The sequence below is a fragment of the Triturus cristatus genome, chromosome 2_1, assembly GCF_964204655.1.
Source record: "Triturus cristatus chromosome 2_1, aTriCri1.1, whole genome shotgun sequence".
Lineage (NCBI taxonomy): Eukaryota > Metazoa > Chordata > Amphibia > Caudata > Salamandridae > Triturus > Triturus cristatus.
Window position 1 is genome coordinate 694,240,463 of NC_140581.1, and position 14,922 is coordinate 694,255,384.

The 14,922-nt window shown below is 41.0% G+C and overlaps 1 protein-coding gene across 8 annotated transcripts in view; it reads right to left on the reverse strand.

Moving 5' to 3' along the window:
* YTHDC2 (YTH N6-methyladenosine RNA binding protein C2) overlaps positions 1 to 14,922 on the reverse strand; it is a 1,174,422-nt gene that overhangs the window by 719,050 nt on the left and 440,450 nt on the right. For all 8 annotated transcript variants that reach the window (XM_085632632.1, XM_085632630.1, XM_085632634.1 and 5 more), the window contains exon 9: positions 4,291 to 4,398. In XM_085632632.1, the coding sequence (XP_085488758.1) occupies positions 4,291 to 4,398 (108 nt within the window). The remainder of the gene's footprint in view (positions 1 to 4,290; positions 4,399 to 14,922) is intronic.

Here is a 14,922-nt window from a genome sequence, read left to right on the forward strand (position 1 = left end):
CAAGTGAATGATTTGGCAATGTTGTGAACCTACACATGTACTGGTAGTGTGTGCTTGTATTCAATGACTTTGAAGGGGGAAGATCTGGACTTCAAGCGGGACCTGAAACTTGATCAATGCTGAGTCCGAAGTTAGTTGCACGCCCGGTCCTTTATGTCACATTAGGTGCATGACCTCAAATCATGTTTGGGCTCGAACCAAAACAGACAGGCGTCTTCAGGGTCCAAAATGGACATCAGTCTATGGCAGGAAGAACAAGATCTGAAACGTGACTTTTTAAGGTGAACATCTTACCTAACACAGAGCAAAAACTACTTTTCATAGATATTGTTACAGAGAGAGCTGAGATAGATCCAGGAAGAGAGGCCTGGAAAAAAGGGAAGAGGCTTCAGGGTGCCATGATGGCGCTATATCGCTCCATGAAGTCATGTCCAGGGTAGTACCTGAAGCTCAGATGGAGCCGGATGCCACTTACTGTTCAATGAGAGCTAATTCAAATTTATGGATCCAATATGGGACCTGGGGGGATCCAAACGGTGAGGACTTTGCAGATAGAAGTATCCATCAAGAGTTATATTATGTTAGTGAATTTCTTGAATTGACTGCTATCCCCAAGGGTGCCCTTGGGCCAAATATTTGGTGGGTAATAGAATAGAATTTAAATTAGAGTGGGAACTGCCAAGATTCAAGAGCTTTCCTAAAACAAAGCTAATCATGAGTGAGATGTAGCAAGTGTGGTCTATGCTTGCGCTGCCAGAAATGAAAAGATCTGTTGTTTTTTATTTTATGTACATCACAGATAGGCTGGCAACTTTGACTGTGATATTTTAGTTATGAGAGTATTGAGAGGAAGAGGGGGCTATTAAGAACAATCTTTTAGGCGTTAAAGTGATGTTTCTTCTGGAGTAGGTTCTGGTCATTGTTGGTGCTTAAAACATTTAGGCCAAATTATGCTTTTCCTTGGTTCAATGTCAGCAATATTATGAACCCTCTCTTTGAACAACAGTTGTGCTCTGTTTATCTGATGAACCTTGTGCTGAATAAGATTTGCAGGATTTTTTCAAGTTCAAGTTTGAGAACGCTTTCTAGAAGTACAGCGTGATTGGATTTTTGAAGTTCTGTGCCACTTTCCATGTTTTGACAATGAAGTGACTGATACTTGCTGAATTTGCGCTTGATAGTATAAATAAGCAGGGTGCAGTCCACTCTGTCTTCAATGGAAATACAGCCTATGTCTGCTTCTTATGATGCTGTTGTGGATTGATGGAAGATAATCATTTCTTTCTACAGTCGCCTCTCTAAGCAGTGTACCACTGAGCATTCGATGTCTGCACTTAGGGTCTCAAATTCATAGCAGGGAATACCTCTACCCATGATTGTAACTAGAAACTGAGATATCATGAAACTTTTTTTTTTTAATGCTAATTATTAGCAGAGTTTGGAGGCTTCATCAGCCCTCCTAGTGAATCTCTGAACCAGTTCGTCCAGCGTAGAGTGTCAGACACAGTTACTTTTATGTAATGAAATGACTTGTCTTTGACAACGGTTGGTTTTACAAAGTTAGAGATTTGGGAGGCAGCCTTTTCGAGAGGGTCCAGATCATGGCCATAGATACATTGTGCTAATTACTTTTAAAGGCTACTTTGTGTAATGCCAAAAAGGAGGTTGTTGGCATATAGGTGAATGGGGAATCTTAATTCCATGGATCCTAGTAACATTTTGAGAGGCTTTTTGTAGATATGGGGATAGATGTTATTGGTGTATAAGTTAAATATCAACAGTCATAATATTGTCTTGCTTGAGACTACGTAGGCTTTGAAAGTTTGATTTGTGTGCCAATGGTAATTTGGTCCTTTGATTTGGAGTAGAGTATCTTTATAATTCGCAGAAGTGCAAGTCATATGCCCAATAGCTCCAGTCTTGCCCAAAGCAATGGCTAATATTAAAATCAGTTTTATCGAATTGAGTAAAGGAAAAATAAAACCTGTTTTGCAACTACTGCTGCATTTGTCATGTGTGTTTTAAAAAAAAAAAATTTGGGAGCTGTTACATGCGGTCTTCTTTCAGGTTGCGAATGCATTTTTTTTTTTTTCCATTAGTGAGGCAGTCATTTCGTATCGCCTTCATTCATTTCTACAACTCATTAGGCAAGTGTTTGAAGACCTAATTGAACATGCGCAGGAGAATTTTTGACCCATTAAAGCAGAACTGATGCACGACTGTGCCAACAGCAAGCCTATCTGTGCCTTTCCACGCACAGTGTTTTTCAAGAGCCTTACTGCCTGTTCGCAACTTCAGGAAGGGTGCATTGTATTCTCTTGGGATTAAATTCTTTTCTTTAATTCATCACACACTTGAAAAAAGAAGTGCTCTATGAGCTGTGTAAACTGCTAATGGTAAGAAGACCGTTCTTTAAACCACAGAAAATAATCTACATTGTGCTCTACTTATACGCTCTCTGGCTAAAGAGAATGAGTTTATTATAGGTCATAAGGTTGACATCCTATTTTTGATAGAAACTCAGCTGCAAGAGGCTTTGCATCCTGATATAGCTCTATTACCAGCAGGTTACAAACCGATTCAAGTATATCTTGGCATCTTTCCCTTTTGCAAAGTTATTAATTTTAATATATATTATATATACACACACACACACACACACACATATATATATATATATATATATATAAATATATATACATATATTATAGTGAGATCCAATCTTTCCCACAAACCAAAATTTTAGTTTTGTTAATAACATTGGTGCCTGGTGCCGTTTGATGAATCTTCATGAAACTTCATGAAAGTTTTCAAAAACGGGCCCTTCTTTGCCTAGTTCTGCATTAAAGCTTTCAGGCTGATCCGTCAAGAGCGCCGAGAAAAAGGGGGAGTCCTATAACACTTTTCCCCATGAAATGTCTATGGGGATTTGGCATTTTTTTAACACGACTACAGTCCGAACTGCTGAACGGAATTATACCAAATTTGGCAGAAAACTAGAACTTGGTGCAGAAAGAGTGCTTTTTGTAATATGGTGTAAATCTGTTCAGAAGCTTTGGAGTCATTAAAAAAGAAAAATATGGGTATCTAGGGACGCAAATCCTTTGCGAATCCACACGCCGGGGAACCGTGGGTAGACTCAGGGATCTGCGGGTCCGGGCTTCAAAGCAAAGAAAGTTGCTGCTACCATTTTGTTTTTTGCTTGGCCCGGGGGAGGGAAAAATAAAGTGTCAAAACATATAAGGGGACAGGATAGAGGTATCCTGACCCCATAGGACATATGGAGGGGTCCCATTATTTTTTAGGGGCCCAAATTGGGAATCTGTGGATCCCGCCAGTAACTCAATGGGACCCATGGATCCAAGGCGCAATGGGGGGGAAAAAACCTCACCCACTCACACACCATAAGCCCTCCGTGCACGGCTAAAGGCCCTGTGCAGTATGGGGTTCAGTGCATGTGAAGGGTTGGTTCGGCCATCCCCTGCCGTTCACAGCAGTGTTTGTTTTAACGTATGGTAATTATATATTACTTTTAAAAAAACACAGAAATTCACTTTGGCCACAAGTTATAGTTTCTTAATATAAGTATTGCCATACAGGATTGGACTATTGCAACTTTTGATTCAAAACCCAGCAGTATGTACATCAGGCACCAGGACCAGCACCAGGATGTTCCCAATATTAGTAGACCTTCTTTGGATCCCAGATAGGATAAAAATACTGTTTAAAAACTGTGCGTAATTGATTGCGCCTTTTAAAAACAGGGGCCAATCAACATCAAAGAGAAAGTAAAATCTTATATTCCCAACAGGCCTTTTTGTTCTTCTTCACCGACACACCTCAGTACCATTCTGTAAAAGGGAGTAGCTAGGTGGACGCTGCTTCCTTGTTTGTGTAAGCAAACCATGGACCATTCTGCTTTTACACCTTAGACCCTCCTGTGGCCACTTCAATTTCAGAAACATCCAAAATCCTCGCTCTTTTGCAAGTGACCATCACCATATTTCATTGAGTCTTCTATACCTACAGCCAGGACATCACTGGAGTAGCAGTTTTGCTTCAAGAATTTCTAACAGGACGCAAGAGCTACTTTGGCCTCAGTACTTAACTATTCTCGACTCTTCACTTCCGCCTTAAGTCCTTTCAGAGTAATTTAACACTATACTATACTATATTAAAAATCTCAGCACATGAGTTATAAGCTCTCAATTGAGTCATCTTAATAAAAAATAACTACTATAAGTATATACATTCTAAATGGAGACAAAGTAGTTGCTTAACAATACTTACCACGTTGTTTTTCCTTTTTGTACTTTAGCATCTCTTTGTTTGTGTAACCCGTTGTGCGTAAAATGTCTTCTAGGAACAATTCCTTGACTTCAAAAGGTTTCCCTTGTACTTACAAAAAAATAGATAAAAATAATCAGTCACTGCTCCTCGGAAAGACAATGCTAACTCATCATGCAGCTGCATTCATTTTTCATTGGAATAGTAAATAAAACCAAACAGACCTAAGCAAAACTAGGTAACAGCCAGCCTCCGAAAGTGCTTATCTGGGGGCATTATGCAAAGTCCAAGACATGCCCATTGGTCTCACAGAGGTCCTAGAAAGCAACTAAAACAAGGATATTGTGCATCTCAATGCCAAGACTTCACAGGCTTTCTGTATGGAAATGTTTCTGCTTTACAGAAATAAGATCCTCTCTGCTCTAATAGCATTATCATTCCCAACATCACATAATAGTCTTCTAAATTCAGTTACACCAACTTCTGACCATGAAAGTATGCAGTTGAAAGATGTTCCTTCCAACAAAGCTTTAAACTCTCAAGTATGTTTTCCAGCACACAATTAAGTAATCTGCCCTCCTTTTCTCCATGAACGTTTTAATACCTTTAACCTGAAGTACTAGTACTTGGCCTCTCCCTGACATGACAATTGCATATTATGCAGGGAACAACCAGACAGCACAGAACACACCTCGCAAAGCAGCCACTTCGTGGTGCGATTGTTTTAATACACATACCTTTATTTGATTCCTGGATCACACAATTTTAGAGGTTGGATTTCCTATAAAATGAATCCATAGTTTCGAAGTCAACTACCACCTCATCTACTCAAAAAATATACTTTAACTGAACTAACATCTTTGCTTTGAAAATGTTGCACTAAACATTCTGCACTCAATCACTGAGTCACCCAAAAAACACTTCTGAATGCACTCAAAATGATTTAACACCACTGGACAAAACAAGTATTGTATTGTATTGTATTGCGAGCTTATATAGCTTATCCTGGCACTGTAACTTCGACAGATGGCATCAACAACAACGGACCAGATTATCAGTGGAAAGCACTGCTCTCAGTCCTAGGGAACAGCCAAGTTTTCAAACTCTTTCTAAAGCATAACAAGGAGTTAGCTTGTCTAATACTCTGGGGTAGCTCGTTCCAGAGGCGTGAGGCCGCTGTGCCGAATGCCCTGCCTCCCATCCTGGATTTCTTAAATCTGGTAGTTGTTACCAGGTTTGCGCTGGAAGAGCGAAGATGTCTTATGGGCTTGTACCAGGTAAATCTCTCCTGCATAGATAAAGGGCCCATACCGTGCAACGGCTCTAAACACAATGCATAGGGATTTGAAACTAACTCTTTCCTTGATGGGCAGCCAATGAAGATCTCTCAGGGCCGATGTGGTGGAGGACCTGCGTTGCCTATTTAATACCAGGCTGAAAGTACTCCAAAGATGTTTCTTCTCAGGGTTCCTCAGCTAGTATCTGAGGTAGTGCATCCCGGCGACTAGCATTACCTGGGTCAAACCCTCCGACGATTTTGCTGATCTTTTCATCAATGAAAGTGGCGATCTCATCGCATAATTTCTGCGATGCAACCACTTTATTACCCATACAGGCGGGGCTAGAGAGATCCCATATGATATTAAAGAGAGCTTTTGTACTGTTAGGCGCATGCAGGATGGATTTAGCATAGAAGAGTGCTTTGTACTTGGCAATAGTCTCCTTATATTGGGCCTGCACTAATTTCAGCTCTTTCCTATCTGACTCTAGGTATGACCTTCGCCACCTCCTCTCAGCCTGTCTACATGTGATTCAAATTAATTTCCGCTCCTCACTGTACTAGGGAGCTGAAGGTTTCCTTCTATTCTTCATTCGTTTTATGGGAACGCACAAATCCAAAGTGTTGGTAATATGATTACAGTAAGTTTGACAGTTCTTGTCCACTGAGTCATCAGAAACAAAAAATGTCTGATTCGGGAATATTGGGTCTGTTCTATTTTTTAATAATTTGGCCCAGTCTCTTCCCTTGCGATAGGTCACTGAACGATTGTTGTTATTCGCTGGATTGGGCATAATAATCCTGAAATGGATTAATGAATGGTCAGTCCAGCTTTGAGGCAGTACATCGATCCCCTCCGTCTCAGTCTGGTTTGCAAACAGGAGATCCAGCACATGTCCTCCTAAATGGGCTGGCTGTTGTACTAACTGGTGTAAACTAAAGTTCTTGCATGTATGCCTCAGGTCTCTCAGATGATTCCCTAGGGCCCCGTTATCCCATAGGTTAAAATCCCCTAGAAGCATCATTCTGGAGTGTGTTAAAGTCAGGGCAGCAATGGTATCAAACAATGCTTGGTACTGAGTATCTGGACCTGGAGGACTATAGCAGACCATTCCGGTTAGTAGCCTTCCTTTTATCTCTTGCAGAGAAAAGCCGAATAGCTCAATCCCAGCAACCTCATCAACCTGTAGAGGTGCAAAGTTCCATCTTTCTTTGAATATCACCCCGACCCCCCCTCCTCTTCCCGAGGCCCTAGGTTTGTGAAATATCGTATAGCCTCCTGGACAGGCAAAGCCTAACTCTACAGAGAAGTCATTGGTGGTCCAGGTCTCTGTAAGAAATAAAACATCCAAATCCATGTCTTCTAGCAAATTCAACACCTCCTGATAGTGTTTTCTCAGGGACCTACTATTAATCAGGCCACACGTTAATACAACACTGCCCAGTGGCACAACTACTTGATGTTCCCCCCCAGCGGCCCTCTCACCGATGCTGAGCAGTAGTTCTTTGGAATAATTTATCCTGCCTTGGCCGAAACGGGCAGCGTTGCTGGGCGCTGCCGGAGCGTGGACGGGCGCAGACGGGCTTGCCTCTGGCGCGCCATTGTCACGCCCACTGCACGCACGTGCTGCGCGCTTGCAGTGCCCCTCCTAAATAGGAAGGCAAATGCAACCGGCCAACAACTAGAGCACTACCCAAAATGGCGCTGAAGAAGTGTGGGATTCCCTGATTCCCACTAAGTAGAGAGATGAGGTGAAGATTTATAGTGCGGGTAAGTTTATTCTCAGCAGTTTGTTTCTTTCACAACATTAAAAACAGTTATCAGAAATTAAAAACGTTACAGCGAGCCCCATGATCCTGACCTCGCGAGCAGCAACGATAAGAACAGCGTACTAGTGTCTTTCAAAAAGCTTCCAGCAGAGTCAATCAGCGCATAGCGTGTTGTGTTAAAGTCTAAGTTATTCAAGGTAAATGTGCGCTTGCATTGCCCCTCCTAAATAGGAAGGCAAATGCAGCCAGTCAACAACTAGAGCGCTACCCAAGATGGTGCTGAAGAAGTGTGGGATTCCTTGATTCCCGCTAAGTAGCAAGATGAGGTGAAGATTTTTATAGTGCGGGTAAGTTATTCTCAGCAGTTTGTTTCTTTCACAACCTTAAAATAGTTATTAGAAATTAAAAAGGTTACAGCGAGCCCCCTGTTCATGACCTCGCAAGCAGCAGTGATAAGAACAGCGTACTAGCGTCTTTCAAAAAGCTTCCAGCAGAGTCAATCAGCGCATAGCGTGTTGTGTTAAAGTCTAACTTATTCAGTCTAAGTGTTAAAGTCTAAGTTATTCAAGTAAAACTAAGGGTGAAATATAATTCATTAGATCAAGAGACATCTTTCACAAATGTTGGGTTCCTTTTTAGAACCAATCTACAAGCTGGAAAAATGGAAGGAGGGATCCATCAGATTAAGGGAAGAGAGTATACACTAAACTCAAATATACAGAGTCAATTAGTTTATTGTTGATTAGAACAATGAGTAATTACCTAGTACTTGTCTTACGGACTGATCAGTGGGGACAAGTGAGAAAAATGAATATGTTGTCTCCTCCCGATATGATCTGTCATAATATGGTGTATTTGTTTCTTTATGGGATCATTTACCAGACTTCAACTAGTTAGCATGTAACGTAAACTGCACAATTGAGAACACAATTGATGCTTGCTGTATTATCACACTGTCAATTCATACCACATATCAGAGTTTATTTGCAGACAAATGCTTAATAATACATTTATATATATTAATAAAGAAAATTCGAAGCCCCATCAATTGCTGGAAATTCATCCTAATGAATTGGCTGCAGAGCCAATTCCCAGAGATCTATAATATGAGCTAGATCTCTTATGCAATTGTAACCATAGCAATGATAAGAAGAAAGTCAAACAAAAACAAAAGGAGTGACAGGTAGACCTACAAATCAGTTGACAGTACGAGGAAGGAACAACAAAAATGGAAGGGGCAGAGGCGAGAGATAAAAATACGAAACAGGAGAAAGTGGAGCTGGAGTGCAACAACCGAATAGGGATGTGGCAACAAAGTGGCAGGTAGGGGAGGGCTAAAAAAGAGAGAGAGGGGGGCGTGGCTTAGGCGCCGAGGGAATGGCCGCCGCTCTGGGAAGCTCCGAGAGAGCGTACAGCGACGGGACTCCTCCGGGCGCCCACCGTGATTGAAAGACAGTGAAATCGGACCTGACAGCGGCGGATATCCTCCTGCATGCATAGGCAGCTTTGCGGAGACGTGGAGTGAGCTTGCGCGATGCTTCTTTGGCAGTAATTATCGCCCGCGGCTCGTTGTTCAGTTGTGGCTGCCATTTTGTGCATTTGTGCTCCCCGTGCGTCCCGTGGTAAATTTTACTTGCTTTTCTGCCCGAAAATGACTTTTGCTGCCTTGGGAGAATTATAGCTACCATGTTTCTTCTCATTTCACAATGACCTTTAATACGCTTGGCAATTTGGATATTTCTGGATTATCTGGAGAGCTTTTTCATGTCTCCTCAGCACATTGCAGCCCTGGACTCCATTTTAGCTTGCTGCCTCTACCTTCCTGTTCGTTTTATACCATGTGTTCTGCAACTTAATCTGTATTTTTGCTCATTTCTCCTCATCATTGATATTATATGAGCATATATGGTTGAAGGTTTTATTTTTTGGCACGTATTAGCTGACGTATTCTCTAAAGACACCATTTTGGGACTTTGTGCTCATCTACCAATATTTTCTTCTCTCATATTTTTGGTGACGATGGCTCGTTCTAACCGTAGTAATACACAGCACATTAATGCCAGTTCCGTGCCATTGGAGGAAAATAATCCTTTCAGTGTCTTACAGGATAATATGGATGAAGTAACTCATGATTCTATTGGAATAAAAGGCTCATCTCCTAATACTTCTCGCCCAGGCACAAAACCTAACTCTAAAATACCTTCCACCTCAGGAAAACGGGCTAAGACGAATCCTCCTTCTCCCACTACCACAGCCTCGTCCATTTCCATGGAGCTTCTTCTTGAAGAAATACGCTCTCTTAAACCCTACATGGCTGAAACAAATGCTCGTCTTCAGAGTCTTGGCGATAATTGGGTTCATACTGAACAGAAAGTTGCGGACCTTGAAAGGAAAATGACCTCAGTGCAGGTAATCTCTGACCAGGTTCCAGGAATGCATAAGGAAATACAATCTCTTAAGCAAAAGGTTGAAAATTTAGAAAATCGTAATAGACAAAATAACCTACGTATTTATGGCCTTGTGGAAGGTCTTGAAGGTACTAATCGTATATCCTTCTTTCAATCATTCCTGCCAGCACTTCTTGGTCTTCCAAGTTCTCCTCCATTGAATATTCAGCAAGCACACCGCCTGGGTCAACTCTCTCGCTCTGCCAACTTCTCTTCCTCTTCGACGAAACCTAGGGGTGTTATCTTGTACTTCCTAGAGTATACTGATTTGATTAAAGTCATTCAAGCTGTCAAACAGAAGGGGAAAATCACCTGGAATGGTTCCAATCTCTTTTTTGCTCAGGATTACGCTAAAGCCATTGCAGATCGTCGCAAACAATTTTTTGGACATGAGACCTGCTCTCCGTGCCCTGAATGCACGATATGGACTGTTTCATCCTTGTCTCTTTAAAGTGACTTACAATAGTAAAACGACAAATTATGAAGATCCTATGCTTCTTCAACATTTCCTCAATTCCTGCAGAGATGGATCTATGAACACTTCCCGATTATAATTGAGTGGATTGTCTCATTACACTTTGTCTATCATTGTCTATTTTTATCCTCCTTTTTGCTGTTCTTGGTTATGTCTTGAAGTATCCTTCTAATGTTTTTTCTTTCTTTCCTATCAGGTGCGGTTTTGTGATCCTTTTGATGTATGACTTCTTCGTCCTATGCCCGGAGGCTGTTCTCCCTTTGCCACGTCCTCTTGGAGTCTTCCGTTCGGTATGTTATTTCCCTTATGTGGTTCCTCCATCCCCACTCTCATTGTTTTCTTGTGGTATGTCTTTGTAACGTCCTGGCTTTCTCGGGGTTGGGACAAACAGACGACGGACCAGAGAAATGGAGGTTTAAGGATGATTTAATAAACAGATAAACAACTACAGACAACAAAGAATACCGGTACTGGAATCACCAGTTAAAGTACGATACCCCTTCACAGCTCTTCTAACCGTCCTCTGCATGCACACCGGACCCGGTATGCTCCAACGGAGGGCACAGTGCTAAGCAGTGGCCGACAATGCCACTCGACCGCTGTGAAGGGTAGTTCCAAGGTTGTGGAATCTACGGGGGGGGCACGTGGGAGTCACCCGGCCGGGCTCTCTACCACCTGGGAACAGCCGCTCTACCAGTATCCCCCAGAGTACTGTCACAACACAAAGACGCTGGGAACACCTCCTAGTGTGCGTCTCTTATATCCGGGTTTAAGTGATGATACCCAAGGTGGCGCAGAGAATGGATGGGAGCAGCCGCTCTACCTATCCCAGTTCTCCTACGAGTGTTGATGGCTAAGACGCGGAAACACCTCCTGGATAGCGTCTTAGCTATAAGCGTGTGTTTACCCAAGGAACGAGGGTTGGGAGGTTCGGCTCGCACCAACCTCGTTTTCTCCAAATTGTCAGGCCGTTGGGAGCTTCGGCTCTACCAACGGGACTTGTGCCCAATGACGTTGAATATGTCTCTCAGAACGGGACAGGACACGGGCAGGAAGCACACGCCAGCACCTCTCCTCCGCTCCTTAGAATGTTCCTTCCGCCGCTCAACTCACCAACGGGTCCGTGTACCTCAACCAGGTACTCCTGCAAAGATCAGAATATCCGGCGCCGAGTCCCAGTGATCTTCTCCTTAAGTAGTACTCTCGGCGTTGTATAACCATGACTCTTGAGTTGCATAACATGAAAACTAGGCGTTACCCTTGGTGTTATGTAACCAGAACTCTTGAGTTGCATAACATGAAAACTAGGCGTTCCCCTTGGTGTTATGCAACCAGAACTCTTGAGTTGCATAACATGAAAACTAGGCGTTACCCTTGGTGTTATGTAACCAGAACTCTTGAGTTGCATAAGGCAATTGTTGCCGGAGGGCATTCTGGGAGTTGTAGTCCGCTCTCCTCCAAGCGCACCAGGTTCACGGAAGTGGCATCGTGGGAGGGAATCCATGTGCGGGAGGGGATTCCTGACAGTCTTTTTGACATTCTTATGCTTTTCCCAACAGCGTTTGATTTGTTTTGTATTCCTGTTCCATGTTCTCTTCCTTCCTCTCCCTCTTTCTTTTCTTGCTTTTCCTCCTTTTTCTCTTCTTATTCTTTTTCTTCTCCCTTTCTTCCATTTTTGATGACAGTTTCTTCCTTCCATTTTCTTCTCCCTTTCTAATCTGGATTCCCCACTTCATTGCCTGTTATTTTAATATCTATCATTTTTTCAGTATCGCATTTAGTTTTCTCATTGCTTGCATGATATTTGTTCGAGTTAAACCTAATCAGTTGCATATTTGTTCTAAATTTTACCAGTCTCTTAGTAATGTGCTTCACTTTTTTACTGTTTGCATAATAATTGTTAGAGTTAATTTTAACTGGTTCCATTTAGTTGTTACATGGAACGTTAAGGGAATAAATAATCCTATAAAAAGACAACGAATATTAACCCATTTAGCTAAGTTAAACGCTGACATAGCTCTAATTCAAGAGACACTTATCTGATACTGAATCATCTAAATTGAAACGAGGTTGGGTAGGTAATGTTCTTTCTTCTCAAGCCCTAGGCAAAAAAAATGGAGTATCTATTTTATTTCATATAAAGTATCAGGTATCAGTTATTCATCAAGAATGTGATGCGGAAGGTCGCTGGATAATAGTCAAGCTACTCATAAATCAAATACCTTTAGTTCTTTTTAACACTTATGCACCAGTTACTGTTGATAATACTTTTTGGACTCATATTTCTGAGAAGCTTCTCTTGCTGGATGATGAATATATAATTTTTGGAGGGGATTGCAATCAGGTTTTTGACCCTATATTAGATAGACACTCTTCTGTTAGATTTTCTAACACTAAGATGCATTCCCAATTTACTTCTGCCATACGACGCAAATCCTTGGCTGACATTTGGAGGCTTTGTAACCCTGATACCCAAGAATATAGCTTTTACTCCCCCTCACATCACTCGCAATCCCGAATAGATTACCTCTTTTTTTAGTAAATCCTTATCCCAACAAGTTTCTCACTACGAAATTGGATCCATTTTAATTTCAGATCATGGCCCAGTTTTTGTTGATTTTGATTTGTTACCCTCTGCTCCGCATACACGTAGATGGCGATTCAATAATACTTTGTTGTCTGATCCTAACTTTACAAGCCAATTCAACTTGTTTGCTTCCGAATTCTTTTCCCTCAATTCTGTTCCAAACTTTTCTCCAGTATTTGGTATTCTTTTAAAGCAGCTGCCAGAGGTTTTATTATAAACTTTGTTTCCCGCAAAAAGAAATCTTTTGAAGCTAAAACTTCTCAAATACTTACAGAAATTAAACAACTTGAATACAATTATTATCATTCAAACTCTGAATCTTCATTAAAAAAACGTATTGACGCAAAATTCAAGTCTAATAAATCATCCACTGAAGCTGCTTCTTCCTATCTTTTAAAAAGCAGTGCTCGTTATTATGGAGGTCAAAATAAAATGGAGAAGTTACTGGCAAACTATTTGAAAGTACGACGTGATCGGACTAAAATAGAGTCCATACGGAACAATGCTGGTATCTCCTTATTTAAGGATAATGACATTTTAAACGAGTTTGTTTCCTTTTATAAGAATTTATATACTCCTGAACAACAACCAACTTGAACTAGTCTTTCTACTTATTTTCAGTCTATTGAACATCTTCCATCTCACGATACTGACTTTTCCTCTTTTAATTGGATATCACTCTTTCTGAAATTACTCATGCAGTATCAGTACTAAAAAGGGGAAAAGCTCCAGGTCCAGACGGATTTACGATTGAATTTTATGCGCAATTTGCTAATTTACTTCTTCCACATCTTCTATTACTTTTCAATCCCTTTATTACAAGTGGCGCTTCTTCCGGTACATTTCAGAAAGCCTTGATCTGCTTAATTCCCAAAGATAATAAAGATCCTACTCTTTGTAAAAATCACCGCCCAATCTCCTTAGTCAATCTTGATTATAAAATGTTTGCAAAAATTCTTGCTCTTCGCCTTGACCCCATCTTACCTAACCTAATTGGACCTGAACAATCAGGTTTTGTAAAAGGTCGTCTATCTTCCGATAATTCTAGAGTCTTTTTTAACATCCTTAGTAAAGCTTCCTCTCTTGAGTATCCTATCGCTGCCATTGCGCTGAATGCAGAGAAAGCATTTGACAGGATTGGATGGGATTTTATGTTCCAAGCACTCAAATGGATAGGGCTCCCTTCTAAATTAATCACCTTTATTTCACTATTGTATTCGGGTCCTAAAGCTTCTATTTTTGTTAACAGTAGAATCTCAGACTATTTTCCTCTTCTTAGAGGAGTACGTCATGGATGTCCCCTCTCTCCTCTTTTATTCATAATTGCTTTAGAACCTTTCTTAACTAAAATTAGGCAAGATGCTCAAATTACCGGTTTCAAACTTGATACCTCCCATGTTAAAATGTCTGTGTATGCGCATGACATTCTTTTATATTGTTCTAATCCTTCTACGTCCATTCTGTCTTTTTAACAACAGGTTGATATATTTTCTCAATTATCCAGCCACCGGCTTAACTCAGACAAATGTGAAGTTCTTCCCCTAAATGAGCTTTGCATTAAACAAGATTTCATTTCTACTGGTTTCTCTTGGCAAACCTCTAAGATAAAATACCTAGGCCTGTGGTTTTCTTCAAACATTCCGGAAACACTCAAACTAAATTTTGACCACATAATTAAAGCTCTATCTGATTCTATCGATCATTGGCATCCACTTTTTCTCTCTTGGTGGGGACGACTAGATTCCATTAAGATGATGCTCTCTCCCATAATTTTATATATTATTTCCATGATTCCTGTACATATTCCTGGATTTTACTTTTAAAAAATTGACACTCTTTTAATGAAATTTCTTTGGAAAAACAAACTTCCCCGAATAGCACTGTCCTCTCTAAAGAAGGACAAATCTTCTGGTGGTCTTAAATTTCCTGATTTCAAACAACATCATTATGCGTTCTCATCAAAACAATTTTCCCGTTGGCTTTCTCTTGATCAGAATACACCCCCGCCCATTTGGTTGACTATAGAAAACAACTTTGTATCACCTTTTCAATTTAACGAGTCTCTAGCCCTTACCAA